This window comes from Chlorocebus sabaeus, chromosome 19 (assembly GCF_047675955.1).
Source record: "Chlorocebus sabaeus isolate Y175 chromosome 19, mChlSab1.0.hap1, whole genome shotgun sequence".
NCBI classification, from domain to species: Eukaryota; Metazoa; Chordata; class Mammalia; order Primates; family Cercopithecidae; genus Chlorocebus; species Chlorocebus sabaeus.
Window position 1 is genome coordinate 17,155,902 of NC_132922.1, and position 27,548 is coordinate 17,183,449.

General features: G+C 44.0%; 1 protein-coding gene across 6 annotated transcripts in view; it reads left to right on the forward strand.

The window, feature by feature from the left end:
• Nucleotides 1–27,548, forward strand: part of LARGE1 (LARGE xylosyl- and glucuronyltransferase 1) — a 629,905-nt gene that overhangs the window by 245,733 nt on the left and 356,624 nt on the right. For all 6 annotated transcript variants that reach the window (XM_038007533.2, XM_007975582.3, XM_073006774.1 and 3 more), the window contains exon 3: nucleotides 24,324–24,625. In XM_038007533.2, coding sequence (XP_037863461.1) covers nucleotides 24,324–24,625 — 302 coding nt within the window. The remainder of the gene's footprint in view (nucleotides 1–24,323; nucleotides 24,626–27,548) is intronic.

Here is a 27,548-nt window from a genome sequence, read left to right on the forward strand (position 1 = left end):
GTAAGCAAGCAAACATTTGTTTTCTGAGCCCCTCCTATATGCCAGTACATATGCTGGATGCTGCAGATAGAATGGAAATTTAAAACATACACTCCCTCTCCTCATTTGAAACTTCTGTGCTCAGCAGAAGAGAGAGGTATTGCAAGCATGCAAGCATACAGATAGATTTTGATGTCACCGCGATTGAGCTCCACACGGGAGAAAGCCATGCTGCCAAGACAGCTCATAGTCAACAAATCGGATGTGCTGGAGATTTCAGGGGAGACTCCTGAGGTTGAGGATCATGGGCCCTTATCTGAAGGATCAATGGGAGTGTGTAGACAAGATACTAGAAGAGTGATCCATGCAGTGGGAATGGCATACAAAGGCCTGGCAGTAGGAGAGATGGATGAGACAGTATGCTGCACCCGGGGCACTGAGAGTGGGAGTGGCATGCTGGGAAGTCACTGGGGCCTGAGCATGCACGGACTTGAGCGGTGCGAAAGAGTTTGGTCTTAGTCTTTTGAGAAATTAAAGCTGCGTGGAGGGCTGGCAAGGTCGGATTGGCATTTTGAACAGCTCCCACTATGCAGAGAATAGATTGAGAGGCAAGAGTGGATTCCAGTTAAGGACATGATAGTCGGTGAAACAAGCCAGTAATAAAAGAGTAAATACTATATGATTCTAATAATGTGAGATTCCTAGAGTAGTCAAAGTCAAAGCCACAGAAAGTAGAATGGTGGCTACCAGAGGCTTGGGGGAGGGAAGAATGGGAAGTTGGCTGAGTGTGGTGGCTCACACCTATAATCCCAGCACTTTGGGAGGCCGAGATGGGTAGATCACATGAGATCAGGAGTTCGAGACCAGCCTGGCCAACATGGCAAAACTCAATCTCTACTAAAAACAAATAATAATAATAATAATAAAATTAGCAGGGTGCAGTGGCTCACACCTGTAATCCCAGCACTTTGGGAGGCTGAGGGAGGTGGATCACATGAGGTCTGGAGTTCAAGACCAGCCTGACCAATGTGGCAAAACCCTGTCTCTACTAAAAATACCAAAAAAAAAAAAAAGTTGGGTGTGGTAGCGTGTAATCTTAGCTACCCAACAGGCTGAGGCAGGAAAGTCCTAGAACCCGCGAGGCAGAGGCTGCAGTGAGCCGAGATTGCGCCACTATACTCCAGCCTGGGCAACAGAGCAAGACTCCATCTCAAAAAAAAAAAAAAAAAAAAGAATGGGGAGTTATTTCATTAGGTCTGGAGTTTCCATTTTACAAGATGAAAAGTTCTGGAGATGGGATAGTGATGATGGCTGCACAGCAGTGAAAATATGCTTCATGCCACTGAGCTGTCCACTTGTACACTTCGCATGGTAAAGATGGTCAACTTTATGTTATGTATATTTTACCACGATTAATAATTTTTTTGACAAGAATGGATGCAAGGGGATCAGCTGGCAAGCTGTTGCAGCAGTCAGACAGTGAGACCTGCTGAGAGTTTGGGATGTGGAGTTGGAGGTGGAGATGGATCTGAGAGGTGAGAGGGGATGGATTAGCTGTGGTGCGGTTGGCAGCATGGAAGAGTACAGCGTCAAGGGAGGCTGTGGGTCAGCCTTATCCAACTGGTGGGGCCATTTACCAACACAGAGAATCTTTTTTTGAGACAGAGTTTTCACACTTGTTGTCCAGGCTGGAGTGCGGTGGCGCGATCTCTGCTCTCTGCAACCTCCGCCTCTCAGGTACAAGCAATTCTTCTGCCTCAGACTCCCAAGTAGCTGGGATTACAGGCATGTGCCACCATGTCTGGCTAATTTTTTTTTTTGTATTTTTAGTAGAGACGGGTTTCACCATGTTGGCCAGGCTGGTCTCAAACTCCTGACCTCGTGATCTGTCCACCTCAGCCTCCCAAAGTGCTGGGATTACAAGTGTGAGCCGCTACACCTGGCCAACACAGAGCGTCTTGATACAATCTCTCAGAGCACCCTGTACTTATCACAGTGTAACTAAATAATTATTTGGGCAATCGATTGTCCTCCTCATAAGCTGTAAAGAACACACAGGTAGAGACCGTATCTGCCTTCTTCACCAGCTGTCTTCAGCATCTGGCATTGTCTTGCACATAATAGGTGCCTTATAGATATTTGTGAAATGCAGATGATTTGGGGTATTTTAAATCTACCTCCCTACCAACTCCTTTGGTTCTTAAGCTTATAGATGGGATAGTTTTTCTTGCCACACTTTTCAGAGCTGTTGGTTTTTCTGAGGGAGGTGTTATGAGTGGCCAAAGTCTCTGGTCCTCTGACCATTTTCTGTCTAGTATAAGAAAGAGCATGAGAGCCATGTGGGTACCTGTCTCCTCTTCTGTGCTTATCTGGGACAGCCTTTATAACATCTGTCTTCTTAGTTCTTCTTTCTAGAACTCAGGGGTGTACGTGATGATTTTTTATTACCTAGTGTGTAAATGTTTCCTAACTTTTGGAACTGCCTGATAAATTGGCTGATAGAGCAAGTGTAGCTTAAGATGGATAAAATTTTTTTGTGGCTGGTAAGAAATGTCTCCTAAACATAACATTTGAAAGGTAAAACATCTTCGTGTAAAATGTTTTAGAAGATCGATTGTCAGTATTCTTTATTGTCAAGTATATCACACATGCAGACAAGAATGGCCATCATTCTTAACCCACTTACGCTGGAGGTTGCAATTTTTTGAATTTTTGCAATTAGACCTTAGCGATGACCTTGAACAAGAGGCTATCAATAACCCTCACGTGCTTAGTGTTCCAATAATGGAACACTAGGCATATATCGGTTAAAAATCTTACACGATGCTTCAGAGAAAGGACGTTATGTTGATTGTGCATGCTGAACATATTGCATCATGAAGTTAAGCAGTTCAGATTTCACCGTATAGCCTTTTCTCTTCATATCCAAATGTTGTGTTACAGATTAGAGAATGAGTGGTTCTAGCTATATCTAGCATAAGCTTTGGTAATAATATGGAACCAGGAAAGGAGACATTAACAGCTTGAGGGTTTGAGGCAGGACTCAACTTTGCTGTAGATTAACTAATTGTAGAGTATGAAGCACACGTATGTGAATGCTAGGTAATAACTTTTCTTCATAAAGCATTTTACACTTTACATATAGTATTTACTTTGGTTCAGTGTTTAGGTGTAATTGCAGGCCATTTTCTAGACGTCTCATGATGGCTTTCATCTCACTCAGTATGGACTCAACAGTGAGGTATCTACATAATAGATGGTGAAATGTAGCCATTCTGGGAACTGGGGAAATCCGGTAAAACTCAGGTGGTGGTGTACTTCCTGCAGCAGGGAGGTTTAGAGAACAACTCTTTTTTAGCTCCCCCTGGCCTCAGGATAAAGTTCAGGTTTTTTGGTGTGCCTAGAAGGCCCTCTGGAATCGGATCCACTTGTTTTGCCAGCAGTTTCTTTCACTGGTCCCCGCCTCGACCAGGGCTTGAGTCATATCACAGTATTTTATGTTCACTGGAAACTCTACTCCGTCTGATCTCCAACCATAGGATCTCACATTTTCTCATTTTTTGGTGCCTTTGGCATCTCAGTAAGTTTTTCACAGCACAGGTAGGTAAAATGAAATACCTATTTTGTTTATTAAGCATTTATGTCCTAACAACTTAGTAGCTGTCTGAAAAAAAGAATAGGTATAAATTGATGGGAAAAATACAATTATTTCACTCTTATCCACATTTACTTGCTTATGGGATGTGTGCACCTGTTGGACACTACAATTTTTCAAACTCTGACATCAGATTGGACAGGTGTTGCACACTGATTTCCATGCAGTTATTGCTTTTTATCATAGCAAGTTCTGAAAATTCAGCTGTGTTTAAATACAGCCACCAAAGGAATTAGTGCATTCTCATGATGAAACTGTGAACTACCTCGAGCTAGTAGTTGAGGCTGTGTCCAGCAGGTGCTGAGATTTGCTGCCCTTCTCCAGAAGTTTTAAAGTATCCTGCGGTGCCCCCGTGGGTCCACTTTGGCTCCCTGGGGCACCTTGGCACACAGTTTGGGAACCATGGTTCTAAGATGTTGTATATGCCACTTCCTCTGCTTGAACATGTCTCTCAATCCAGCATTTTGGTGCTCACCTTTTCCATCTCAACATGTACATGATGAGTCCTCAAAGTTTTCCCTTTAAGACGGAGCTAGGAGATGCTTCTAAATGCTATTTCAGCACTCTGTTCTTCCCCCTGCTGTTTTTCTCTTTGCAGTGTGATTTTATCTTTTTTCTTCTCCTAGGCTTTATGGTGATTGATAGGGAAAGGGACTCTATAGTGACATTGCAGATATTTCATAAATGTATGACTTTAATGAGTGAATGAATGAATGAATAACTACTATTGGATCTTAATCAGAATGAACTTGTTGGCTGGAGAAAATCAAATAAACAAACTGATTGACAAGTACAGGGCTCCTTTCATTTGTAGGAGAAGAGCTTCTGTAAAAGCCTCACCGTGGGGACGTGCAGTGTCTCTTGCATCCTGCGACCTCACATGCTCTTTGGTTGCACACAATGGCACTCCCTAGTTATAGCAGAAGGCCTCATGAATTATAATACAAACAACAGTGCAGGTCAATATGAGCCGTTTGCATTTATTCATGTTGTGAGACATTCACCCATATGCATGTCTCTGTTCAGAAATTGTAGGTATAACTTGCTTCAAATGTATTTGTTCTTTCCTTTAGAGGGAAATATATTAAGTTCCCTGATGGCTCAAACTCCTGGCATATTGCAGCATTACAGAAAATACGGATGTGCTGCAGTAATTTAATCTAGAGGTGATGGAGGCTTGGGGACTGTGGCGCAGCTCCGATCACAGGGAGCAAATCTTAGGCTTTACCCCACAGCAGGTGGGAAAGGTCTCCCCAGGCCTCAGCTAGCAGGTATTTCTGTTTCCGGAACTAATAGAACATCAGGAACCTTCTGATACAATGAATATCAAGGAAGAGGGATGTGCATTTCATCCTCCAGACTGAAAGAACTCAAGTGGCTTTTCTGAGCTCTGTGGACATTGTTTTGCTTCGGTTTTGCCTTATCCCCATAATAGGAGGATTCTAATGCTATAATCTACCACAGATGGCTGTTTTTATGACTAAATTGAAGAGCGTGGTGCATGAATGTTGGCTAATGATAACAGTAATAGTAATCTCAGTCAGTCCTGTGCATCTCCACTTAAGGAAAAGGTCATGTCCCATTCCTTTAAGATTTCCTGTTTTCCCTAGGCCTTTCCTGTAGGCTTAAAAATGCATTTTCAAAAGAGCCCTGAAAGATAGATGGAAAGCTCTTCCCAGTTAATTGAGGCTGAGGGATATAAAATTACTTCCCCAAGGTCAACATGGCTGGTAACTCTTCTGAGTCCTCCTTTGTAATGGCTCAGTTGCTGCAAAGCAAGGGGAGCCTTTTCTCCACTCTCCTGCCACTCTGTGGGTCTGGAAGATGCCAGTAGCACAGCCTGAGGTGTCAAGACTCAAGGTTGGCTGAAATGTGTCATGAGGAAGGACAGAGGTCTGCTGAAGGGTCTTCATGAGTGCTGCAAATCAACCCTCTCTTACCCTTTCATTATTGTGAGGGAGGATCTGTTTCTATCCATCTTTTTACGCCATTACATAACTTACACTGCTTCCAAAGTTAGGAAGGTGAGAAGAAGCAGCGAAATGTGTACTAAAAGCAGGTTCAGGGAATGGGAACTAACAAAAGAGCAAAGGAGTTGATTCTTTCTGGGGTCTTGCTTCCAACCTTCCTGCAGATCTTAGGCAAGTGCCTGTGAGTCTCTCGGTCTCACCTGCCTCATGTAGAGTGTGCACAATCACTGGCTTTTCTGTACCTGCATCAGTGGACATGAGAGATCAATGCCTAGCACAGCCTCAGATGCTCCAAAATCCGTCTCCAAGTTCTGCCGATCTCAGGGAGTATTATTTTTCTCAGAAGTATATGGGAGTTTATTTCAGAGAAACACTCACACTTTACAGGGAAAGTGACTTAACCAATATAATAAGGTAAATAATAAGAACTTTTGTCTAGCCCTTATCTCATACTTAGCTGGGGCAGCTAAATGCCTCTAGTGCTTCATTCTCATTTATTCGACAATACCACGAGGTAAGTGCCCTTAACTCACCTCCACTGAAGAACACATCCAATAAGCAAGGATTCCTCCATTCCCTCTGTCAAAGGAGGGTTCACTGCCCACTGAATGTGGAGTCTCCAGCTACCAGCTTACTTTCTACTAGCCTTGCTGATTGCACCAGTTAAACCAGTTAAACGATGTGCTTAGTATTATCAAGCTTATTATGGCACATCTTTACCTATAATTAACAAGTACAGTTTAATTAATTATTCCATAGAGCAGTGAAATATGAGTGTAGGAAGGAGTGTTTCTATAAGAAATAAGAAGTTGCGTGTTTTGGAACAGTAGCCTAAAGGCAAATTGCCTTAAAAAGAGCTGTCAAATAAAATGTTGGCAAGACAACTAAAAACTGGGGGAAAAGATCAAAATAGGAAAGGAATTCTGTACTCTGATTAGTTTACAGATATCTTTTAAGTTTACCCCACACTATAAAAACGAACAAACAAACCAACCAAAAAAACAAGATAAAAGTGTGTGGCAGTGTCTTCGAGATTTATGCAAAGAAGGCAATGTAGGATTTCAGACAGCGGGCCTGTCCTTACAGAAAAGGCCTTTGCCCCCTATCCAAAAATTGTCCAATGAATGCATGTTTGTATGTGATAAGCTAAAGTGTTCCTAGTTTATACATGCCTTGATGGTACCGTATAAGAGTATGCCTATTTTTACCCCCATTTAACAGATGACAGTGAGGACCAGGGGATCATGATCTTAACCAGTGACGAAGAGACCCAGAGTTCATAATTTATATTATTTGTTAATCCTGTTGTCTGCTTCTGTCTTTCGAATGTTTGAAGTATAATTTTAGGCACCTTTTCTTGGGCCCAGTGGCTTTCTCATTACAATCGGGCTGTAGTGCCTACAACTGACACTGGTGTTTAGAAGTCTCTGATTTTTCAGGCCAGGCTAAGGCCGGTGTCCCTGGCTTTTCTCCTGGGAGTGATGGCTTTTCTGTTAAGGCATCCTTTCCTGTAGGAGGAGGAGCTCAGTGACTTTCCTCACAAACTGAGATAAACGTCATGATAGAGATAAACCATCAGATACTTCGAATTTGATGCTGTTTGCATTTCCTTCTGGCTTGTTCTTTGGGGCTGATGCTTCTTAGTCCACAGGTGCAAAGATGGAAAAAAGTGTCAGGAATATGTGAGAAGGATGGAAGCCTTCTTTCTGGAGAAACTCATATAACACTCCCATCATCCAGCAAAACAACCCAGGTGTGTGTAGATGCGAGGGTGTGTGCACGTGGGTGCGTGCACCGGGCTGAGTAATTATAACCCTTATAGGGGCTTATTGTGGTGGAATGCAGCCTTCTGGGATCTGGAGAGCGAGAGGTCTCTTATGTGAGCTCTGGATTTTGACAAATGGCATATTTTGGGATGTGGGGTTTATTTCTGCTGAATATCTGGCTTGATTAGCGTGGAGAAGCACATGCAAAGCAGGCTGGAGCCCCACCCACCCAAGCCTCCCCAGTGCTGTACAATCAGGAAGTGCATTCTCACTCCCATTGTGGCTTTGGAGGGAAGTGTGCTTTACATATGCAAATGCAAGCCCCAAGTTTCACTTAATAATTATCAGCTGGAGATTCTATTGATGAGCAGCTGAAGCTACTCATCAGTAGAGAAACTGTGAATTAACCATTTCTAGGCCATCCTAGAGACTGCTGCCTCAGACCAGCCTCTGAATCCACTGGTGATTGCAGAAAAAGATTTCTGATTCCCCCTGTGTGTCACTTCTGTCTGACCTGAGCCTGGCAGCTGAGACCTCCTGACCCCTTTTATTATCATGTATGCATCTCTTCCCTGCTCCCACCTCCTTTCTGTTTTGTAGGCTACAGAAGGCAGAATAGATCCATCTCTATTGGCAGTAGCAGGATTGCTTACAGCTCTAGAAATAATGGCCTCATGCACTCTCCACAGTCGCTCTCCTGGTTAGGCAGCTGCCAGTGTCCTTTTGAAAGGACACAGGACAACTCAGGCAGGGTAGCCAGGGTGTTCAGATTAAGATGTCAGGAAATCGCCTTCTTTCTGATTCTTCTTTCCTTTCTTCTGCATCCATGCTTGCCCTCTGAGTGTAATAATAGTATACTTGGGCTGCTTTATCAGCCTCGCTTGTTCTTGCTGGGCCTTGGTAGAGTTCAGCAGACTGTTAAAAATGGTATGATTTGATGTTCCCCTTCCTGTGTCCAAGTGACTTAAAGTATAATAATAAAAAAATTAAAAAAATTTTAAAAATGGTATGATTTGGATTCTCTTGGTTATTCATCTTTCTGCACTGAGTTCCTTACTTTCCTGAATCTTGTTGAAACGAGGCTGCTGCTTGTCTTTCGTGCAAGTGGTATCTCGCAAGAGGGTATCCTCAGCTTGTTGCATAGAACGACAACCTTTATTTCCTGGAAAGAGATATTAGATGCAGAAAGTAAAATGAAAATCAAAGTTTTTTTGGAGTCAATTTGATCTTTTTTTTTAAATAACTTCTTTTTGCAGTAAATCTTGCAAGTTACTTAAGCCCAGTGAGGCTCTATGTCTGCTTTTTTTTTTTTCTTTTTCTTGAGACGGAGTCTCGCTCTGTCGTCCAGGCCGGAGTGCAGTGGCGCGATCTCTGCTCATTGCAAGCTCCGCCTCCTGGGTTCACACCATTCTCCTGCCTCAGCCTCCTGAGTAGCTGGGACTACAGGTGCCCGCCACCATGCCCAGCTAATTTTTTTTTTTTTTTTTTTTTTTTAGTAGAGATGAGGTGATTCTCCGTGTTAGCCAGGATGGTCTCTATCTCCTGACCTTGTGATCTGCCCACCTCGGCCTCCCAAAGTGCAAGACTTACAAGCGTGAGCCACAGCGCCTGGCCCTGTTTTTGCTTCTTTAAAACGGGGACAATAAACCTGTTTCCAAGAACTGAAATAACTACATAAGATAATGTATGACATTCATCCAGCCAAAGTGGCTGGTCAGTAAGGGAGTCCTGATCATGATCCTCATTTGAAATCTGATTCTCATCACTGAACTGCTGCAATAGTTGCTTGTATTCACCTGCATTCTAGATTTAGTATTCAAGATGTGTCTTTTGAGTGCTTACTATGTGCTTGGTGCCAGACCCCAGAGATACTGTTGTTGAAACAGATCCACAGAAGACTCTGCTACCATTGAACTTGTGTTCTAGAGGTGGAGACAGGCAAATAAAAAGGAAACAGATAAGTTTATACTTGATGAGGGTGTTGTGATGTGTGGGGTGGAGAAGAATAAACCAGGGGACAGAGTGAAAGAAACACTTTGGCCTCAGGGTGGGCAGGGATGGGGTTTTAAAGGCCGGTTTACAGATGCTGCTCTGAAGAATGGTATTATATTTAAACAGATTCCTAATGAACAGGGTGAGAGGCAACAGCAAGTGTAGAGGCCCTGAGTGGGAGAGTGCTTGCTGTGTATCCCAGGAGCATCTGCCAGGCCGGCATGGCTGGCGCCCGGGGAGCAGAGGAGCATTTTGACATCAGAAAGATAACTGTGGTTGAGATCTTATGTGTAAGTCACTGTAAGGTATTTGAGTTTTGTTTTAAGTTTGATGGGAAGCCCTGGGAAGGCAGGTTCGAAGCCCTGGGTTCGAACAGGATAGACATGTGGTCTGATTACCAGTTTTTTTCTGTTGTTGTTGTTTTGAGATGGAGTCTCGCTCTGTCACCAGGCTGGAGTACAGTGGCCCAATCTTGGCTCACTGCAGTCTCTGCCTCCCGGGTTCAAGCGATTCTTCTGCCTCAGCCTCCCGAGTGGCTGAGACTACAGGCACACGCCACCACACCCTGCTAATTTCTGTATTTTTAGTAGAGATGAGGTTTCATCATGTTGGCCAGGATGGTCTTGATCTCTTGACCTTGTGATCCACCCACTTTGGCCTCCCAAAGTGCCGGGATCACAGGCATGAGCCACCGTGCCCGGCCCTGATAACCATTTTTAAAGGCCACCTGGCTGTGAGTGACAAGTAGAATGAGTGAGGCAGAGTGACCTGTTAGGTGGCTATTGAGTGAGTCCAGGTAAGAGGTCCCAGAACTGGGGTCATAGTGGTGAGGGTTGTGGGGAAGTGTTTGTATCCAGGGTATATTTTGAAGATCAAACCAATATTCAAATACATTGCTAATGACATGCGTGTGGGACATGAGGAAAGAAATTCAGGAGTGAGTCCTAGTTTTTTGGCCTGTGCAGTGGGAACAAAAGTAATGACATTTGCTGAGAAAAGAAGAGGAAGGTTTTGGAGGCGGAAATCCAAGGCTGTTGTTTGGATGTGGGGACATGAAAGGACTCCTAAGTCATCATCTCCTTCCACAGTGTTGTGGCAGCATAAGAATGACCGCTGTGTATGCACATTGTGCCAAGCACTGGGAAACCCAGATGATTCAGCCTGGCTCCTGCCCTGAACAGGTGTTCAGTTGACATGCTGAGACAATGGAGGTAGAATAAAGAGCTGTTACACGTGGAGTGAGAGCCACTACCTTATCTGTGTTGTGGAAGGTAGTAGGAAGTCCGAGATGGTGAAAGAAGAGGAGGAGCCGGCTCACCCGGGGCAGATTGGAGAAGGGTTTCTAGAAGGGATTGTTGAGCCAGGTGTTGAGGGTCCATGGTAATTCACCAAATGACAAAACATGCAAAGGAAATAACACAAAATTCTCAATGCTTGTTCCAACTGCCAGCCTTGCATTCAGGAACTTGGCCTGGGGCTTGTATGTGTAGGGGCCTCTGAAATCCTTGTTGATGAAGATTATTGGTTCACTGAGGATGCTTCAGAGCCAGAACATGGAAGTATAAAGTGCAGGAGATTTCACCAGCAATTTCAGAAAGTTTAGCAAGACTTGAACCAGGATCTCCTCTTGGCAGATCAGCCCCGTCATCCCCATCCTGACACGGTCTCTGAGATCAGTCCCTCAGGTGGGCGTCTGTCCTGTAAGGGGCTTTTCTCTTTGGAGTCAGAAAGTGGGATCCTGTACTGGAGGCTTCACCATCATAGACTTCCCCTTGGTCCTCTGTGCCTGTTACTGCTTTCTGCACTCAAGCCCATCCTTCCTCTCAACTTGCAGAGGAAAATCCTGACTTTGCCTTTTAGTGGTGTTGAGTTGAGCATTCTTAGTTTTATTCTTTTTACTTTTATAAGACTGCAGGAAGCACCTTATAAAAACTCTCTGGTGTAGGACTTGGAAGAAAATACCCGTCCGTCAAAAGTAGAGATGTTGGGTTTTGATCTTAAGAGGTATTAGCACAATATTTTACCCAAACATCTATCTTGCTCTTGGTAACATGTTATCTTTGCCAAGTGCCCATCCCGATAAAGCGTTATTTCTGTCAAGCCGAACTCCTGATGAAATCTTCTATTCCCCTCTCTCCCTGATCTATTTCGATAAAACCTCATTCCTCATTCTGATTTTCTCCTAAGGGATGGTTTGGATTTGTCAGGAAAGGGGGAAAAAATAGGTGATTTTTTTTTTTTTCATTTTCCTCCTCCTTTCTTTTTCTAATGTAGATACTTGTGGGAATTGGAATATAACTTTAATGTAAGTCAAACTGATAAAGGGGGGTTGGACACTACTGTGAATAAGGAAAAGAAGATAGGAAAAAGGAGGACAGTCATTTATAGGCAAAGGAATGTCCAGGCAGGCTTTTTACTTGTCTTCTCTTGTTTTTAATTTACAATGGAGCTGAGGAAGATAACACTGATTTAGGGGAAGGGGCCGTTGACAGCAGAGGGATGCCATTGAGGGAATCAGCCACATTCACAAAACTACTTGCTTCCATTTCTTTTTAGAATATTCTGGATGGCAGCTACTCATGCTGTTGGATGGCTGTGTTGCCACTGCTAACTTTAACAAGTACAGAGTCCTCCTTATCTTTGATAACTAGCTCTTTCTTTTCCTCTTTTTACCAGCCTCATCATTTCTTTCTCTCATCTGGTTCCACTGTCATACAGTGAACACTGCAGGCCAGAGTCGGACACTTCTGGTGAAGTGTGGCTTCCACGCCAGGTGGTCTCCATAGAAGGCTGGGCAAGGGGTGGGGAGTTTGGATGAAGGGCGGTGGTTTGTCTCAAAGCCAGTTGACTATAGAGGAGATGGGGTATGTCACAGGGCCCCGAGAATATGGTGCAAATCAAGTCCATCCTCCCTGATGCTGGAGCTCCTGAAAAGATGGGGCAGGGGCTTTCCTCCCATGTTGATCTTGCTTACGTGCCGTATAAGGGAAGAGAACTTTTACTCAGGTTTGGCAGGTGCGCCCCTTCAGGTGCAGTGGTCCGATAGGCAAACTGACCACTCTCCCTGACGCGTAGCCTGAAGAACACTCTAGACCAAGCTTGTCCAACCTGTGGCCCAGGACAGCTTTGAATGAGGCCCAACACAAATGTGAACACTTTTAAAACATTATGAGATTCTTGTGCTTTTTTTTGTTTGGTTGGTTTTGTTTTGTTTTGTTTTAGCTCCTCAGCTCTCCTTAGTGTTAGTGTATTTTGTGTGTGGCCCAAGACAATGCTTCTTCCAGTGTGGCCCGGGGAAGCCAAAAGATTGGACACCCCTGCTCTAGACTTTTAGTTGTGCTTCACATTCAGTTTTCTTCCAAGACATTCATGGAACTACTGTCTTCCAAATACGGAGAAGGATATCAAAGTCTAAGTGGGTTATCTGGTAGTCCCCCTCCCTCCCGAGGACAGCAGAACACCATAGTTCAATTCTGATGCAGTCCAATTAGAGACACACTCACGATGTAAGGTCATCATTCTGTTGGTTCTTTTTTGATAAGGGTCCCTAACTCTTCTCTGTAGATCTCAATTTCACTTGGATATTTCACCCCTGAAGTGAAGTAGGAGGAGCATAGAAGCCCAAGGAGCAGGAATGAATGGGGTCAGGGCTTTGCTGATTTGTCTGGTGTCCTCAAATAGCTGCTGTTTGCCATTGAAATCTTTCATCCTCTGTAACCCAAACCAGACATTATTGTCAGTGCTCCTCTTTAAAAAAAAAAAAAAAAAAAAAAAAAAAAATCACAGAAATGCCGGGTGCAGAGGCTCACGTCTGTAATCCCAGCGCTTTGGGAAGCTGAGGCAGATGGATCACTTGAGGTCAGGAGTTCAAGAACAGCCTGGCCAACATGGTGAAACCCCGTCTCTACTAAAAATACAAAAATTAGCCGAGCTTGGTGGCATGCGCCTGTAATCCCAGCTACTCCAGAGGCTGAGGCACGAGAATCACTTGAAACTGGGAGGCAGAGGTTGCAATGAGCCGAAATGAAGCCCCTGCACTCGAGTCTGGGCAACAGAGTGAGACCTTGGCTCGAAAAAAAGAGAAAAAAAAAAAAAAGGAAAAGAAAAGAAATCACAGAACCTTTTTTGGTAAATGAATATGGCCAATAAGAATGACAATTTGAGGCTTACAGCAACTATGGATTCACAAAGTGAGAAAAGGATAGTTTTCAACATACTTAATGTGGTGAATGCAAAATAAAATTAAAAACCTTTGCTAAAAATTCATCCCATGTGGGTCTTTTGATTGGAACAAGATTTTAGCAACAAAAAAAAATCAAACCTCATTAAAAATTTTTACTGTAAAATATGATTCTTCTCAGCACATGTGATTCGCCTCACTCTTGGAACATTTTAGTGGGATTTTATAAGGGCTATGAATATTTCATATAAAATAACACATTTATTGCAAAGATTTTAAAAAATTAAATCAGTGGAAAAAACACTTATGAAATCTTTCATCTTGAGTGCTGCTACAGAGAAAATTAAGAAATTCTATAGTATTTTCGCATCTGATTTTATAGTAAATAGCCACATTGAGGACACTCAGTTGACGCTTTGCAAAGGATAAAATCGTTATGGTTGTTTAGCTTTTAGTTTTGATGAATCTACCAACAAAGGGGATTGTGTCCAACTATGGCATATGTATGAAATAGGACTCAAGGAACTGAGGAAGGAGAAAGGCTGCTTTCTCAAATTCAACCATTGGAGACCGCCACTAACGCTGGTGGTGTCTTGGAGGCTATGTAAAAAGTGATTGAAGTTTAGGAGCTAACGGGACAGAGGCTCTTCAAAGATGATGGGAATGTGAATTTATTGTGCTCTCACACACAGATCAATGGTCAGGATTTGCGGTGAATATCTATTCTTTTCTAGTATACACTGTTACCGTTACCCTCCAGTGACGGTTTTCTAAACCACCTGGTGATCTAAGAGAAGACCTTGACTCTGCTGTCAAGTCCTTTCATTTTTCTAGGAAACAGAGCACTAAATACATTATCTTTTTTCTGGCCTTGTTGGGTGACGATTTGAATGCTACTAACAAAGCCCTTTTGTCCATACTCAGACTCCTTGGGGATATGATGGACCAGTTATAGAAGCAGGAAGACGCGGCTGCCCCCCAATGGTAACAGCAGTTCAAAGACCAACTGCCTCCAACTTTCAGAACTTAGCATATTTGGCAAACAAACAAACAAACAAACAAAAAACACAACAAAACATTTGAAGCTGGCTGGGCGCGGTGGCTCACGCCTGTAATCCCAGCACTTTGGGAGGCCGAGGCGGGCGGATCACAAGGTCAGGAGATCGAGACCATCCTGGCTAACACGGTGAAACCCCGTCTCTACTAAAAATACAAAAAATTAGCCGAGCGTGGTGGTGGGTGCCTGTAGTCCCGGCTTCTCGGGAGGCTGAGGCGGGAGAATGGCGTGAACCTGGGAGGCGGAGCTTGCAGTGATCCGAGATCGCGCCACTGCACTCCAGCCTGGGCGACAGAGCAAGACTCTGTGTCAAAAAAACAAACAAACAAACAAAAAAACATCTGAAGCTTTGAAATCATTGAACCTGAAGTTTCAAGAGACAAAAACTGGTATCATTGCTCGTTAGAACACACTTCAAGCATTTATAGTCTAAACCCAGGTATGGGTACAGCAAATTGGTGCTAAAAATGTCTTCATTTTCTTGACTTAATGAAGCTCTTTAAGCTAACGTTCTTGGAAATGATTTTATGGAAGACAAAAGTCAGATCTCATTCAGCCTATTATGGTGCAATGAATCCAGGCCTCTTTTTCCCTGGCACTGTGGTTGCAAATTCTTTTTAGAAGCTTGTGAGGGACTCTCTCTTTTTTTTTTTTTTTTTTTTCAACTGTTCTTCCGTCTTTGTCAGAAGATCTGTCTCCAGGGCCTTTGCTGGAACTCAAGTTTGCTTTGGTTGCCAAAGATAACTTCCAGAAAATCACTTAGGGGAATTTTGGGGTAAAACATTCCCTGTGTACCTCGTAACAAGCGAGCAGCCTTTGTGTGTCATCGTTGCCATTTTCCTTCCCACAGCAAATCTGATTACATGCTTTTGAAACTCAACCTGGACCTGTGTCTTGCTGTGACTTATAAACTGCCTAGAGAGGAAAAGCTGATGACACGTTGGCAGATTCAGCTCTCCTGTGGACATCTCGTGATCAAAATTAACTTTTAAGATCAAACTGAGTTATCTAAATTTTTCTAAAATGACTTTGGCTGCAATATTTAATTTACTTTGAAATATCAAATGATATTGGATATTTGGCATTGGATGAGGGTATGAAATCTTTATGTTAATTAAAAGGAGGGCATTTTCTAACAAAAATTACAAATTGCTCAATGAAGAGAGTCTCATGGAAAATGAAAAATTGAAACATTTCTTGGAATAAGATGACCTGTGATTGGTCAACAGAAGGGAGCCAGAAACCAGGGAAGCTGGATAGTCAGACAGCTGAGCTAGAAGGGAACTGCTTTTGAAGGAGACTGTCTTCCAGAAAGCAGGGGGATGCCAAAGAGCAAAGCAGGCCTTATGCTTGGAGGAGCTAGAGTACCAGGAAATCATGTGGGTCTGGGTCACATCATGGGAGCTGCTGAAAGAATACAGTAGAGGCTTGTGTAAGGGAAATGGGGTGCAGGGTAAAAGCAATACTATAATTATGTGTGGCAATGCTAAGTGTTCCTTTGCATTTAAGTTAGAGAGTTTGGGGAAATGCCTCAGCTAGCATTTCTCAACCTTGATCACACATGAGAATCCCATGGGAGTGGCTGCTTTTAAAAATGCTGAAAACCCAAAGGAATATAAATCATTCTGTTACAAAGATATATGTACACATATGTTTATTGCAGCACTATTCCCAATAGCAAGGACTGGAATCAACCCAGATGCCCATCAGTGATAGATTGAATAAAGAAAACGTGCTACATATATACCATGAAATACTATGCAGCCATAGAAAGGAATGAGATCATGTCCTTTGCATGGAGATGGATGAAGCTGGAAACCATCATTCTCAGCAAACTAACACAGGAACAGAAAACCAAACACCACAAGTTCTCACTTATAAGTGGAAGCTGAACAATGAGCACATGGACACAAGGAGGGGAACACCACACAGTGGGGCCTGTTAGGGAATTGGCGGGGGAGGGAGAGCATCAGAAAGAATAGCTAATGGAATCTGGGCTTAATACCTAGGTGATGGGTTGATCTATTGCAGCAAACCACCATGGCACATGTTTACCTACGTAACCTGCACGTCCTGCACATGTATCCTGGACCTTAAAATTAAATAAAAAAAATTTTTTAATGCCAATAACTACACCCCCACCTCCAGAGATGCTATGTGAATTCATCTAGGTTAGGACCTGTGCGCATTCATACTTGTAAGTTTCCCAAGTTATGTAATGGCAGCCCAGATTGAGAACCACTGGCCTGATGGACCAGGGAATGAAGCGGAAACAACTGCCACAACCACAAATTAGGCTGGATTTGTTTGGAGACTGTTGAACAGGAGACATTCTGGTTTGGTGTGGAAAGAGCCATTTATCTGGAGACACTGAAGCTGGGTTCAAGACTATCCCTCTGCTATTGTTGCTGGGATGACATTGAACTATATCATGTGCCTGCCTCTCGCTCTTTTTTTTTTGTTTGTTTGTTTTTTTTTGTTTTCATTAGTCAAATGGAAATAGAACACCCACTTCATGACAGTGTTGCATAAATTAAAATGAGACGATGCAGACACAGCACCCAAGGACATGTACTCAGGGGGAACTGACCAAGTGTTTGTTGAATTCGACGGATGACCTTGAAGTAGATAGAGTTGTTTTTGTGCATTATCAGACTGCAAACATGGTGGAAGTAGGATTGAAGAATGTTATCCACGGCACCTGCAAGTGAGCTGACAGGAACAGGGAGAAATCGGAGGCCGGGGCACTAGCCCAGGAGACCCACACAATGCTCTGGGACAGGGTCCATAATCTCTGGCCAAAAAGTATGCCTGATCTGGCCCTCTGCTTGTGTTTGGAAATAAAATTTGACTGGAACACAGCCACAGCCATTTGTTAGGTATTTCTGTGGCCGCTTTTATGCTACAAAGGCAGTCGAGTGCTTGCAGCAGAGATAGCGTAGCCTGCAAAGTAAAGCACATTGACTCTCTGGATGTTTACAGAAAAAGTTTGATGACCCCTGTTTTAGGATAAGATTAAGAGGCTTGGCTTTGGATGAGATGTTTGAAATCAAAGGAGAAGAGCAAGTGCTTCAAACATCAGGAAGGAAGAATTGGCAGGCTTCGGCGACAGATTGTACGTAGGGAGATTTTGCCATATAAAGGTTAGGGATGTAGTGTCTTTATCACGGGCAGGATGATGCAACAGGACAACTTCCCTGAAATCTGGCGCTGAGTGCAAGAGTTTGCTTTCCTAGACTAGAGAGATGTGGGTCTGTCACCCCTGAAAGGCCCCGGCCCTGCCTGCATTAATGAGTCCCAGTGCTATTCATTTCAAAGTGCTGGATCCCACACGCAGTACCACATGCCAGCCCTCTGGAGAGATCCAGAGATATTCAGCACATTCAGATTGATTGAGATCATCACTTAGGACATTTTGGATGGTAAGTCCCTAATCTCTGTCACTGCACTGCACGGAGGTTGATTTTCAATTTACCTTCTTTGTTCTGAATCTTAGATGTTTTGATTCTTAATTCAGAACATTCATCTCAAGTGGATTCAGAGATTCAGAGTCGATGATAAATTCATGTTTGTTGAGAAGTTTTGCAGGGAGGAGGATGATGTTGTCAGCTTAGTTTTTGAATAATGTCTTGTTTGACATTTTAAGCTGAAAGTGGGCTGAACTGCAGATCAACACACACACGTATTCCGTGATAGAATGATACATTATGTTCATACATAGACTGTGTATATCTAAAGAGTAGAAACCTGGAAGGAAAGGTAATAGAGAAACAAAGGTAAAGGCACTAACACACAACGGATCCTGCCCATTGCTGCCTTTATGTGTCCTGCCTACAGCTTCAGTGGGCTTGGGCTGGAAGAAGAGCAGGGGGTTTGAGTATTGATATGGTTTGGCTATGTCCCCACCCAAATCTCATCTTGAATTGTAGCTCCCATAATTCCCACATGTTGTGGGAGGGACGCAGCAGGAGATAATTGAATCATGGAGGCGGTTCCCTCATACTGTTCTTGTGGTAGTGAATAAATCTCGCAAGATCCGATGGTTTTATAAGGGAAACCCCTTTTGCTTCACTCTCATTCTCTTTTTGTCTGCTGCCATGTAAGATGTGCCTTCGTTCTTCCTTCACCTTCCACCATAATTGTGAGGCCTCCTGAACCATGAGGAACTGTGAGTCCATTAAACCTCTTTTTTGTTATAAATTACCCAGTCTCAGGTATGTCTTTATCGGCAGTGTGAAAATTGACTAATACAAGTATCTACTCTGTGTAAGCCTGATATGAAGTAATATTTGTGCGTGCACACACACACACACTCTTATGCTTACGCTCCCATGTCCCCCATTTTACATAAGAAGACACTGAGTCACAGAAAAGTTAAGTATTTTGCCTAAGTTATTTATTAGTAAGTGGATGAACCATAATTCAAGCTCAGCTCTTTCTTACTCCAAATCCCATGCTCTTACGAATCTACTTGATTTGTTTGCTTTTCTCAGTTCTCTCTCCCTCTTCCCCAGCATTTAATATTATAATGAGATGTATTTTAAAATAACTGGCAGTTTATGATGTGCTAGGCATTTTACACCATTTTTTAACAAAAAGTTCTAGGTGTTAGTTCTTCTCTTTCTCTCTTCTTCAAATGCTTGTTAAGTATAGGGAGCATGCCAGGACCTGGGGATGGAGACTAGAGATTGGCAGTGCCACTCAAGGTGTAATCTGAAGGCCGTTGTTCATCCTTGTATTTGTCAGGGCTCTTCAGAAAAGCGGAACCAATGGAGAGTTCATATACAGCTATGTTTATTGTAAGGAATTGGCTTGCGTGATTATGGAAGCTGACAAGTTCCAAGATCTGCAGGGTGAGTCAGCAAGCTGGAGACCCAGGAGAGCCGATGTGTAGTTCTAGTCTGAGTCCGAAAGCCTGAGAACCAGGAGATCTCAGGGTGTAGTTCCAGTCCAAATGCCAGCAGGCTCGAGACCCAGGAAGATTTGGTGATTCAGTTTGAGTTCACAGGCAAGAAAAAGATGATGTCCCAATTCAAAGGCTGTCAGGCAAGATGAGTTCTCTTGAATTTGGAGGATGGTCAGCATTTTTGTTCTATTCATGCCTTCAACTAATGGGAGGTAGCCAACCCACACCAGGGGAGGACACCTGCTTTACTCTGTCTACCAATTTAAATGCTAACCTCATCCAAAAACACCCAAAGTGATGTTTGACCATATGTTTGGGTACCACCTGGCCCAGTTGAGTTGACACATAAAATTAACCATGCCCTCAAACTGTTGCTAGTCTGCAATAAGATACATATGGAACTTGAGACTAGGCATTTAGAAGCATCTAGAGCAAGTGGACTTTGTGGCCGGCATCAAGTGTATGATAATCTTGATTAGCATAGTGTAGAGCAGTTTGTTTAATTCAAGTGGTGAGTTACACATGGGCCAAGCTCTATTTTACCTTTGAGTGTTAGGGGCAAATTTTTGTCCAGGATGGATTGGGGGAAGGAGAAAAACTGGTTCTTCCCCCAAGCTCCTTGGGCTTCCGTGCCTCTCCTGCTGTCTTCACCACTGGTAGTTTGAGAAATATCTGTGTGGGCACAGTTGTTTACATAGCCATAAAATCCTATGTAGTGGGCTTTATAACTGTGACCTGTACATAAAGCTTGGGGAGCGTTCCTGGGAGGGACCAGTACCTGTGAAACATAACAGAGAAATGCAGACCGCATTGAAGGAGGCTGGCTGTTCACTACCCTGACCCCCTCTCCTCCGACTCCCAGAGAGTCAGGAGAAGCCTGAGCAAAGAGGTCAGGAACCAGAAAAAAGAATAGTCAGGAATAAAAGCAAGCGTCAGGATCAATAAAACGAGAATGAGCTGTGAATCTGGCCAGGCAGCAGGACCCACTGTATTCACTTCTGATCGCGCGGTGTTGGGATCACCTGGACCTCACAGCTGTGGAGAGTTAGGGCTGAGAGGGGACTCTGAGCACATCTGCAGGACCCCGCCTTTCAGAAGGTGAAACTGGCTGAGGAAAAGGGACCAGCTCAAGACAATGGACCTTTAAAACAAACAAACAAACCAGAAATGACAATTCTGCCATTGATTGAGCACTTCCTCCATGCCAGGATTTGGGCACAGCATGAACGTTGCTTTTTTCAACATTGGTTCCTCTGAGACCTGACATTAATTATTTAGTGTGGCTTCATTGGTGACAAATCTATAGGGCTTTTGAGAAATGGACACAGGATGTCGATAGCATTTCTTTTAAGCCAACAATCAGAAAATCATAATTTACATAAATGTTTAAAATATGGGACTTTTAGGAGATGGGCTAGAGAATGTGACCTGGCCTCTTTGGTGAAGCCTGCCTGCCTGCTCCCCCATGTTCTTAAGGATGAACCATGACCTGGCTAAGGATGAAAGCAGGAAACTCAGCAGTGCCTCCTCTCAGAGTATATCTCAAAGGAAGCCAAGGTCTGTTACCTACTTCTTCCCCCATATAACGCATGGAACAACCCTGTGTTCTGAAAATACACAGTGCTTTACACCTTAAATTACATCATCAACTCATCTTACCCATGACATCACCTTCCCTCACTGAGAAAGGGTCACAGGAACTCCCTGATGCCAAGCGCCTCCCAGTAAGGGGCACAGTGCTCTGTATTTTGTTATCTTGCTTCAGCCTCCCATCATTCTTACTGGAACATTTTATGTCCCCATTTCACAGTAGAGAAAATCGAATCCCAGAGCATTGATGTAACTCCTCCAATGAGGAATCTCACAGGTCCCATTTGTTAATTTTCTAGAGACCCTGAGACCTTGTTGAGCTTCCTGCATTTCTGCCCAAATGCTCCAAAATCCTTTCCCGAGAAGGAAGACCCTCTTGGTCTCCGGAGCGTCTTTACCTCTAACTTAGCACGTAAATGCAGGAGCATAGCTGAGTGCAAAGTCCGGGAGACCTTGTTTACAGTCAGGCTGCAACATAATAGGAACAGGGTTTAAACTTTAGTCTCGGTTTCTGCATCAGCAGTGGGGATAACTATTACCACTTCATTGTACTGATGGCAACCTAAGGCGTTATCAGCGTGAACTACCTAGCGTGATGCAGATCCATGATAGACACTACAGAAAGTGTCACTCCTGGGGAAGCCAGAGGTTCATCTTTACCCACCCCTGCCCAAAGGGTCAATGGTGGTTGAGAAAATGCAGTTATTAATAGCTGCCTATTCTTTTTCATTCTCAGTTGTACCAAACAGGGAGACAGGTTTCAAAAGCTCGGGTTGGAGCTTATAATTGGCCAGTCCGGTGACAATGTAACCCTAATCAACCTGTGATTTCACATCCCCTACCGATTCTGCCCTGGCCTTTGATTTGTGGTCCCAGGCAGTGCAATTCATTGAGCCATATTTGTTGCATTGATAGGAGAGGACCAGGAGCTTAGGCGTTTAACCCTGAGGTGATTAAGGGGGGGGGAAAAATGAGTCATATTTGTTAAGGTCCAAAGATACATCAAAAAGCCCTGGGCAGAGGCCGACACAAGCACAAGTGAGACCTGCAGGGTGTAATTCATCACATTCTTTGATCCTCAAGTTTGTGAGTCACAGAGACTCTCTGGGACAGTTTTGAAGCTCATGGGGTCTGGGCAGGAAGGAAAAACTTGAAGTGTGGAAAAAGAGGAGCATTTTTTTGACAGGCAGCTGAGAGAGGATGATTTTCTAGAGATATGCTTTTTTTGCTTAGTAACCCCTGAGGTGGCCGTCAATGTAGCTGGAGCCCAGGATTTCTGCAGAGTGGAAACAGAAATTTTAAGTGATAGCTTTGGGTATGCCTTGTGCCACTGAGACTCCTGAACAGTAAGCATGCCTTGAGCAGCTACTGTATACAAGGTGATTAAAATATCTTTGGGAGATGGGGTTTTTATACTAATAATTTTTTTTTCCATGTTAGCTCTCTGAATAGCCTATAATGAAAGTTTATTGAAGTGGAGAGTGTACAGGCCCAGATACCAGAGAGACCTGGGTGCGAATTCTGATACCACCATTCTGGTGGTGTCACATTGAGAGACCGCTGATCCTCTCTGTGCCTCAGTTTTTTGTATTTGTTTATTTGTTTGTTTTTTGAGACAGAGTCTTGCTCTGTTGCCAGGCCGGAGTGCAGTGGTGCAATCTCGACTCACTGCAACCCCTGCCTTCTGGGTTCAAGCAATTCCCCTGCCTCAGCCTCCCGAGTAGCTGGGACTACAGGTGCGTGCCACCATGCCCGGCTAACTTTTTGTATTTTAGTAGAGACAGGGGATGTCTCTGGCCAGGATGATGACATCCTGGCCAGGATGGTCTCGATCTAGTGACCTCGTGATTGGTCACTAGATCTTGGCCAGGATGGTCTCGATCTAGTGACCTCGTGATTGGCCCGCCTTGGCCTCACAAAGTGCTGGGATTACAGGCGTGAGCCACCTCACCCGGCTGTGCCTCAGTTTTTATTGCAGGGTTATATGATTGTTACATGGAGTGTTGCTGGCACTCACTTTAGTGGTAACTTTTTCTGGGAAAACTGTGAGATGGGTCATGCTTCTACTTCTTTTGTCCTTGTTGCCTTTAATTATTTTATTCTTGGCATGGAGCTATGCATCCACCCTTCCAGCATTTCTCAGACTTTGTGACATGTTACCACAAAGACAGGTAAGACCCGCCTTTGCCTACATTGAACTCCCAATCTTCACAGGAAACATTTAGTAAAGCTGTTTATCAAATATAGTATGGCAGATACATGTTTTCATAGCGCTACATACAAATTATTGGAATATGTGGAAGGATACCTTGCCTGCAAATGGAGGAAGGTTTCCCCTGAGAGGTGATGCTTTCAAAACAGGATTTTGAAAGATGTATGGGAGTCTGCATAGGAAGAGCTCAATAAACTTAGTCATTATTATTCTCTTTTTTCTTTTTTTTTTTTTTTTTTGTTTTGTTTTGTTTTTGAGACAGAGTCTCACTCTGTCTCCCAGGCTGGAGTGCAGTGGCGCAATCTTGGCTCACTGCAAGCTCCGCCTCTCAGGTTCATGCCATTCTCCTGCCTCAGCCTTCCTAGTAGCTGGGACTACAGGCACATGCCACCACGCACGGCTGGCTGGCTTGCTTATTTATTTATTTATTTATTTATTTATTTATTTATTTATTTGTATTTTTAGTAGGGACAGGGTTTCACCATGTTAGCCAGGATGGTCTTGATCTTCTGATCTCGTGATCGGCCTGTCTTGGCCTCCCCAAGTGCTGGGATTACAGGCATGAGCCACCGCGCCTGGCCTATTATTTTTTTTATTTTTACTCTTTCTCTTCCTCTTTTGCTCTCCTCCACTTCCTGGTACTCCTTCTCCCCTCCCTTGTCTTTCTCCCCAATCCCCCCACTTTGTATTCATAGTTCTTTATTGTTAAGAAACCTACCTAGAAACATGACAAGTAGGGAGAGGAAGACAGTGCATTTAATTAGAAACAATTTTATTATGATTGCCTCCTCTAAAAGGCATATTAGCTTTTATCGCCATAATAAGTTGTTCCGTTCTCAACTTTGTTCCCAGTTCAATCTGGATGCGTTTATTTGTAACTCACTTTCCATCTGTTTCCCTTAAACATGGGATTGTGCAAGGAGCCTCACCATGTAATAATGGCTGTCTGGGGAACTTGGAGGGGCTTGAGGCATGGCTCATCCAGGTTAACGCTTCCCTGGTGTTTTGCTCCCCAGATGGAAAGCCAGTGTCTCTGTCTCCGCTGGAGTCCCAGGCCCACAGCCCCAGGTACACAGCCTCCAGCCAGCGGGAGCGTGAGAGCCTGGAGGTGCGCATGCGCGAGGTGGAAGAGGAGAACCGCGCCCTCCGCAGGCAGCTCAGCCTGGCCCAGGGCCGAGCCCCAGCCCATCGCCGAGGCAATCACTCCAAGACCTACTCCATGGAGGAGGGCACTGGAGACAGCGAGAACCTTCGGGCTGGCATCGTGGCAGGCAACAGCTCCGAGTGTGGGCAGCAGCCGGTCGTGGAGAAATGCGAGGTAAAGGGCACCTGGAGCCTGGGGAGGAAGTTGTCCAAAGTCTCGATTGCCCTCACCCCTTGCAGATGCCTCCTGGAAACACAGGCAGATGCCAAGAGCTGGTATTCTTGATTCTAGCCCGGGTGTGTAAGTCTGGCTTGCTAATTTTGCTGAATGGCCTGACAAGTCATTTAGCCTCTCTGAGCCTCCGTTTTCCCGTCTGAAAACGGGGATAAGAAAGCGTAATCTACAGATATTAAGAGGAGCTAACTGATGGAACCTACCGCTTGTTTCTGTGTGGCTCATTTTGACATGGTCAGGGTTTCAACACCTAGCTGTCATCCTGTAGGCCCCTGTTTCTTAGACTATGGTGTGAATGGTACACCCGGAGTTGTGTGGCCCAGTTGGGCAGTTCTCTTAGACCTCATTATCACTTCACTGTATAAACAACCTCTCCAATTCAGAACCACAGACTTGTTCCTTATCTAAAGCAGTAATTTGAACTCTTATAGCTTAATATCACTTCTCCCCTTTTAGGGTATGCTTTCTTAGTAGCTCTTTGGAAATGTGGGGTATTTATTGTCCTCTATTTCCTCAAATACCTGCATCCATGCTTCTATGTGCAGTGAACACACATACACTCATTCTCCACTATTTCCAGTTCTCGTGGTGGAGACGAATTAGGGCATGCCTATTCACAGGAATGCCTTTTGAGACACGGGCAAGACTGGATTCATATCCCAGCTTTAGTGGTTTATGCAGTGAGCTCCCTTGAGCCAGTTGTGTAACTTCTGTGAACTCCAGGTGTCTCATCAGTAAACTTCAGGAAATAATACCTGCTTCATGAAGTATTTGTGAGAATTAAACAGGGTGGCCATATAAAGCCTTGACTAGCGCCTGGTACATAGTACATTTTCAAAATTATGGTTAGCTTTTACTATTTTTAAACACAGATAGGACCTGCTCTTTCTTTATTCCATTTTCTGGAATAGAGAGTGGTTAGACTTGAAACTCCCTAAAGAGAGAACACTTTGCAAACTGTAGTATACTATTCGTGTGAACGGGATTATTAGTAATATTGCTGATACTATCCAATGTCACTAAAAAATGGCTTCCTCAGTGATGTAGACTAAGTTCTTTGGAAGTTCAGTGATGAGGGAGGAGGACAAGGAGAGCCCTTGAGGATAGGATCATTTCTCAGATTTCTCAAGCCTGGTTGAAGTATGGATTGGTAGAGAGGTAGAGGACGTCCGACAGAGGATATCCAAAGAGGAATGTGTCATATGAGTAGGAACGATGTGAAACAAACATCCGTCATAGCAGGATTCAGGACATTGTGAGTTGGTCTTTCAGCCAAGCCCAGAGAACCCAGGCAAGGAGGTGGTTCTATTGCATCATCATCATTCATTTATTTATCCATTCATTCAGCAAACATACTGCACTCGTGTTTTGCATCTCACTCTGTTTTGTGTGTTGGGAAACAGCAGTGAACAGCAACAATAAAAAAGACAGAACCCCCTTCCCTCTGGTTCTTACATTCTGTCATCGGAGGTAGGGGGAGAGATGATAAACAAATAAACAAATACAAATGTCAGGACATGATAAATGCTGCACATTTATTCAGCCCTGACTGTATGCCAGGCCCACTGCCCTTTAGTCTTTGACAACCACTGTCAGTGGCTTGTGTTACTTAATATCTCTATGTATGAAAACGGGCATTCTGCCACGTTTACAAATTCCTTTAGTCTAGGCTGGTCTGGGGAGGTCCCTAATATCTTCTGTTCTTGCCTTGGTGAAGGCATGTTTGATTTCTTTCAGGTTCTCTGCTAGCAGATCACAGCCATAGTGTTGGTTTAAGAAAGGGTTAGTTTGGGCCGGGCGCGGTGTTGCTCAAGCCTGTAATCCCAGCACTTTGGGAGGCCGAGACGGGCGGATCACGAGGTCAGGAGATCGAGACCATCCTGGCTAATACAGTGAAACCCCGTCTCTACTAAAAAAATACAAAAAACTAGCCGGGCGTGGTGGTGGGCGCCTGTAGTCGCAGCTACTCGGGAGGCTGAGGCGGAAGAATGGCGTAAACCCGGGAGGCGGAGCTTGCAGCGAGCTGAGATCCAGCCACGGCACTCCAGCCTGGGCAACAGAGCGAGACTCTGTCTCCAAAAAAAAAAAAAAGAAAGGAGAAAGGCTTAGTTTGGAAGGGAACTCTGCTACCCAGGTGAGATGGCCCAAAGCAAGCAAATTTTTTCCCCAAGTGTATTTACACTACTATGACGTAGAACCTAAAGAACAAATAAGAATCGAGGAGGGGGAAAATAAAAAAGGAAAAGGGGAAAAGAAGGCATAAAGGAGAGAAAATGAGTTGTGTTTGTGGGGAGGTTTCTCTTCCTTCTGTAATCTCTCTAGCCAGGAGTTTCATTCAGTTTTCTGAGAAATGCTCATTGTAATTTGGGAGTCCCCTGCACAATTGTGTAGACCAAAGACCATTGGCTTTTGAAGCTGGGAGTTGTGAGTCTAAATCCTGGCCCCATTTCTAGTTTAATAGCTATGTAGCTTTGAGCAAGTAAGATCACTTTTCTCTGGCTCAGTTTCCTCATTTGCAAACTGTGGGTTAAAATCAAGTTCTGGGCTTGGCGCAGTGGCTCACGCCTGTAATCCCAGCACTTTGGGAGTCCGAGCTGGGAAGATCACAAGGTCAACAGATCGAGACCATCCTGGCCAACATGGTGAAACCCTGTCTCTACTAAAAATACCAAAAATTAGCCAGGTGTGGTGGTGCACATCTGTAGTCCCAGCTATTTGGGAGTCTGAGGCAGGAGAATCACTTAAACCCAGGAGACAGAGATTGCAGTGAGCCAAGATCCTGCCACTGCACTCCAGCCTAGGTGACAGAGCAAAACTCCATCTCAAAAGAAAGAAAAAAAATATCAAGTTCCTGCCCCCTACT